This window comes from Carcharodon carcharias, assembly GCF_017639515.1.
Source record: "Carcharodon carcharias isolate sCarCar2 chromosome 27 unlocalized genomic scaffold, sCarCar2.pri SUPER_27_unloc_7, whole genome shotgun sequence".
In the NCBI taxonomy this organism is placed as follows: domain Eukaryota; kingdom Metazoa; phylum Chordata; class Chondrichthyes; order Lamniformes; family Lamnidae; genus Carcharodon; species Carcharodon carcharias.
The window spans coordinates 337,304-342,931 of record NW_024470651.1 but is presented as its reverse complement, the minus strand read 5'-3'; the positions used below and the strand labels follow the sequence as shown (position 1 = coordinate 342,931).

Genomic DNA, 5,628 nt, shown 5'->3' with positions numbered 1-5,628 from the left:
AGAGAGAAGGGAGTCAAGATAACGAGAAATGAGTTCTGTGGGGCAGGACTCATTTCTCGTTATCTTGACTCCCTTCTCTCTCCCCTTGTCCAGTCCCTTCCCACCTACATCCGTGATTCCTCTGACACCTTACGTCACATCAACAATTTCCAGTTCCCTGGCCCCTACCGCTTCCTCTTCACCATGGACGTCCAATCCCTCTACACCTCCATCCCCCACCAGGATGGTCTGAGGGCCCTTAGCTTCTTCCTCGAACAGAGGCCCGAACAATCCCCATCCACCACTACTCTCCTCCGTCTGGCTGAACTTGTTCTCACGCTGAACAATTTCTCCTTCAACTCCTCTCACTTCCTCCAAATAAAAGGTGTGGCTATGGGTACCCGCATGGGCCCCAGCTATGCCTGTCTCTTTATGGGGTATGTGGAACATTCCTTGTTGCAGTCCTACTCCGGCCCCCTTCCACAACTCTTTCTCCGGTACATCGATGATTATTTCGGTGCTGCTTCATGCTCTCGTCAGGACTTGGAAAAATTTATTAATTTTGCTTCCAATCTCCACCCCTCCATCATTTTCACGTGGTCCATCTCTGACACTTCCCTTCCCTTCCTTGACCTCTCTGTCTCAATCTCTGGTGATAGACTGTCCACCAATATCCATTACAAACCCACCAACTCCCACAGCTATCTCGACTACAGCTCCTCACACCCCGCTTCCTGTAAGGACTCCATCCCATTCTCTCAGTTCCTTCGCCTCCGTTGCATCTGTTCCGATGATGCTACATTCAAAAACAGTTCCTCTGACATGTCCTCCTTCTTCCTTAACCGAGGTTTTCCACCCACGGTCGTTGACAGGGCCCTCAACCGTGTCCGGCCCATCTCCCGCGCATCCGCCCTCACGCCTTCTCCTCCCTCCCAGAAACATGATAGGGTCCCCCTTGTCCTCACTTATCACCCCATCAGCCTCCGCATTCAAAGGATCATCCTCCGCCATTTCCGCCAACTCCAGCATGATGCCACCATCAAACACATCTTCCCTTCACCCCCCCTTATCGGCATTCTGTAGGGATCGCTCCCTCCGGGACACCCTGGTCCATTCCTCCATCACCCCCTACTCCTCAACCCCCTCCTATGGCACAACCCCATGCCCACGCAAAAGATGCAACACCTGCCCCTTCACTTCCTCTCTCCTCACCGTCCAAGGACCCAAACACTCCTTTCAAGTGAAGCAGCATTTCACTTGCATTTCCCCCAACTTAGTCTACTGCATTCGTTGCTCCCAATGTGGTCTCCTCTACATTGGAGAGACCAAACGTAAACTGGGCGACCGCTTTGCAGAACACCTGCGGTCTGTCCGCAAGAATGACCCAAACCTCCCTGTCGCTTGCCATTTTAACACTCCACCCTGCTCTCTTGCCCACATGTCTGTCCTTGGCTTGCTGCATTGTTCCAGTGAAGCCCAACGCAAACTGGAGGAACAACACCTCATCTTCCGACTAGGGACTTTACAGCCTTCCGGACTGAATATTGAATTCAACAACTTTAGGTTGTGAGCTCCCTCCTCCATCCCCACCCCCTTTCTGTTTCCCCCTTCCTTTTTTTTCAATAAATTATAAAGATTTTCCTTTTCCCACCTATTTCCATTATAAAAAAAAACCCACTAGAGCTATACCTTGAGTGCCCTACCATCCATTCTTAATTAGCACATTCGTTTAGATAATATCACCAACTTTAACTTTAACACCTATGTGTTCTATTGTACTATTGTTGTTGACATCTTTTGATATTCTGCTTCTATCACTGCTTGTTTGTTCCTACAACCACACCAACCCCCTCCACCTCTCTGTCTCTCTATCTCTCCGCCCCCCACACACACACCTTAAACCAGCTTATATTTCAGCTCTTTCCTGGACTCGAACTCAAGTTCTGTCGAAGGGTCATGAAGACTCGAAACGTCAACTCTTTTCTTCTCCGCCGATGCTGCCAGACCTGCTGAGTTTTTCCAGGTAATTCTGTTTTTGTTTTGGATTTCCAGCATTCGCAGTTTTTTTGTTTTTATCTCTGTATTGAATTCAGTCATACGGCTGGGTGAGGGCGAATGGGAGCCGACAAGTGGACGGGGAGGCTTCATGAACATCTACTGCGGGCCTGAAACTGCGAAGATTAAGTTTCCGAACCCGCGTTTGGACCGAATTGGCGACCGCGGCGTTAATCTCGACAGCACAATCTGATTCACGGCCACCATCTTGTGAGTGCAAAATGTGGTATAGTGCGCATGTGCGGCCGCCATCATTATAGGGGGCATTGAGCTGTAGTGCGCATATGCGACCGCCATTTTTATGGGGGCAATGTGCTGTGGTACGCATGTGCGGCTTCCATCTTTATAGGGGCAATATGCTGCAGTGTGCATGTGTGACCGCCATTTTTATAGGGGGCAGTGGTTGTAACCAAAGGTGGAGCAATGGAAATTGGAAATTGTCAGGAAAACGGAATTAGAGGGAATGAAGATATCTCCGAGGATTGTGAGACTGGAGGAGATTACAGAGATAGGGAGGAGCAAGACCATGGAGTGATTTGAAAGGATGAGAAATTTGAAAGGATGAGAAATTTGAAATTTAGTTCCATCCTTATCCGAAGCCTTTGTAGGTCACTGAGTACAGGGGTGATGGGTGAACAAGACTTGGTGCAAATAAGCACATGAGCAGCAGAGAATTGGATGACCTCATGATTACAGGGCGGGTGAATGTGGGAGGCCAGCCGGGAGTGCATTAGGATAGTAAAGTCTAGAGGTAACAAAGGAATGGATGAGAGTTTCAGCAGCAGATGAGCTGAGACTGGGGTGGAGTCGGGCGATGTTACTGAGGTGGAAATAGGCGGTCTTGGTGATGATGTGGATATATGGTTGGAAGCTCATCTTGGGCTGAAATATTTCACCATGTTTGTGAACAGTCTGGTTCAGTCTCAGACAGTTGCCAGGGAGAGGGATGGAGCTGGTGCCTAGGGAGTGGAGTTTGTAGTGGGGACTGAAGGCAATGGCTTCAATCTTCCCAATATTTAAATGAACAAAATTTCTGTACATCCTGTACTGGATGTCAGACAAGTTAGGATGGTTTGTGACTTGGAGGTGAACTTGGAGATGATGGTATTCACAGACTCCTGCTACCCTGGTCCTTTTAGAGGGTGGACGTTTGTAATTTTTGTGGCTCTGCCAAATTTCTGGTTGAGTTGTAAAAATATGAAATATCTCTCCACTTCTCACCACTCACACCTCACTATCTTTCTCTCTCTCCCTCTCTCATCCAGATGCCAGAGTCTTGTCTGGGCCCACATGCCTTCCTTGATGGACAGTAGTGAACCAGTTGAGTCTTTATGACAATCCGGCAGTTTTCATGGTCAATTTTTCCCCAGTGCCAGTCCCATAAATTCCCAGATTCATTCAGCTCAATTTCACAACCTGCCTTTGTGTTTTTGTGGGATCTCTCTCACTCCCTTTTTTCTGTTTTAAATCAGTTTCGCAGGAGATTAGAAGGGGAGGATTTACAGTCGGGAATCTCAGACCAAACATCACATCAGGATCTGATGGAGTCACCCAGCTTAAAGTATCCTGAATATCATTGGATTTTGAACATGGAAGGACAAAGCAATGTTCACACTGTGGAGAAACCGTGGAAATGTGGGGATTGTGGGAAAGGATTCAATTACCTGTCTGTGCTGGAAACTCATCGAAGCAGCCACACCTGCTCTGAATGTGGGAAGGAATTCACCAATTCAACCACCCTGCTGACACACCAGCGAGTTCACACTGGCGAGAGGCCATTCACCTGCTCCATATGTGGGAAGGGATTCACTACCTCATCCCATCTGCTGAAACACCAGCGGGTTCACACTGGGGAGAGACCTTTTAAATGTCCAGACTGTGGGAAGTGTTATAAATGTTCGGGGAATCTGATGTCCCATCAACGTGTTCACACTGACGAGAGACCATTCAGGTGCTCTCAGTGCGGGACTGGGTTCAGGTGGTCATCTCACCTCACTGACCACCAACGAGTTCACAGTGGGGAGAGGCCATTCACCTGCTCTGAGTGTGGGAAGGGATTCACTCAGTTATCCCACCTGCTGAGACACCAGCACGTTCACACTGGGGAGAGACCGTTCACCTGCTCCGAGTGTGGGAAGGGATTCACTGATTCATCCAGCCTCCTGAGACACCAGCAAGTTCACACTGAAGAGAGGCCTTTCAAATGCCCAGACTGTGGAAAGTGTTTTAAAAGTTCCAGGAATCTGATGTACCATCAACGTGTTCACACTGACGAGAGACCTTTCAGATGCTCTCACTGTGGGACTGGATTCAGGCAATCATCTCATCTCACTGGACACCGGCGACTTCACACTGAGGAGAGGCCATTCATCTGTTCTGAGTGTGGGAAGGGCTTCACTACCTCATCCACCCTGCTGATACACCAGCGAGGTCACACAGACAAGAGACCTTTTAAATGCCCAGACTGTGGGAAGTGCTATATAAGTTCAGGGAATCTGATGCTCCATCAACGTGTTCACACTGACGAGAGACCGTTCAGGTGCTCTCAGTGTGGGACTGGGTTCAAGTGGTCATCTCACCTCACTGACCACCAGCGAATTCACTCTGGGGAGAGGCCGTTCACCTGCTCTGAGTGTGGGAAGCGATTCATTCAGTCATCCAGCCTGCTGAGACACCAGCGAGTTCACACTGGGGAGAGACCGTTCACCTGCTCCGAGTGTGGGAAGGGATTCACTCGGTCATCCCACCTGCTGAGACATCAGCGAGTTCACAAGTAACTACAGTGATTGGGTTTTGCTGTTAATCACATCCAGGACTGAACCATGTTCATTGAGGTCTCTTTCTGCTGATGTCAGTAAACTCCAGGTCAGTTAGAGGAGTTTATTTTCTGGATAAAAGTCAAATAAATCAGCCTTGTGTGAAAGACTGTGTGTCAAGTCTTTTTCATGTCTCTAACACAAGTTAGTTCCTTTTGAAGGGCTCTCCCTCTCCCCCATCTCCTCCATCCTCACCTCCAACAACAAGTGTGAGGAGCTCATGGAACTTCTTTGTCACTAAGATTGAGACAATTTGATCAGCTGCTTCCCTCCCTTCCACTAGCCCACCTGGGCAATCTGTCCCTATAGTTGCCCCTTGTCTGAGCCCTGAACTCACATCTTTCTCTAGTTTCTCTCCCATTTTCCCTCACATCCTCTCTGCTCAGCTTGTCCAAAGAAAAAAAATACTGATCGCTCAACTTCGCCATGTCAGCCAATATTGTTAACGATTCTCTCTCTGTTCTGATACTGTCCCTCTTCACATTGAGGACACCCTCCATCATGTTGTGTGGCACTACCACCGTGCTAAATGGGATAGATTTCCAACAGATGTAGCAACTCAAGACTGGGCAATGATGAGGTGCTGTGGGCCATCAGCTGCAGCAGAATTGTACCCATCCGCAATCTGTAACCCCAACACTCGGCATTCCTCCACTCTGCCATTGCCACCCAGCCAGGAGATCAACCCTGGTTCGACGAAGAGTGCAGGAGAGCATGCCAGGAGCAGCACCAGACATGCCTAAAAATGAGGTGTCAACCTGGTGAAACTGCAACACAT

The 5,628-nt window shown here is 48.9% G+C and overlaps 1 protein-coding gene across 2 annotated transcripts; it reads left to right on the top strand.

Annotated features, from left to right (window-relative positions):
* The first annotated feature begins 2,073 nt into the window (after positions 1–2,073).
* Positions 2,074–4,957, top strand: LOC121273965 (zinc finger protein 229-like). Of its 2 annotated transcripts, XM_041181097.1 has the most exons (3): positions 2,074–2,244; positions 3,300–3,354; positions 3,507–4,957. In XM_041181097.1, the coding sequence occupies exons 2-3, from the start codon at positions 3,325–3,327 to the stop codon at positions 4,809–4,811; spliced, it is 1,335 nt and encodes a 444-aa protein (XP_041037031.1). In that variant the 5' UTR covers positions 2,074–2,244; positions 3,300–3,324; the 3' UTR covers positions 4,812–4,957. The 2 variants fall into 2 exon arrangements, with proteins under 2 accessions (XP_041037031.1, XP_041037032.1); XM_041181098.1 differs by lacking the exon at positions 3,300–3,354.
* Positions 4,958–5,628: the final 671 nt, after the last annotated feature.

Bases quoted from the DNA above. Each gene is read 5' to 3' on its own strand.
- LOC121273965 (XM_041181097.1), top strand. From the start codon at position 3,325: ATGCCTTCCTTGATGGACAGTAGTGAACCA. The intron at 3,355-3,506 runs GTTGAGTCTTTA...GTTTTAAATCAG, and splicing joins TGATGGACAGTAGTGAACCA to TTTCGCAGGAGATTAGAAGG.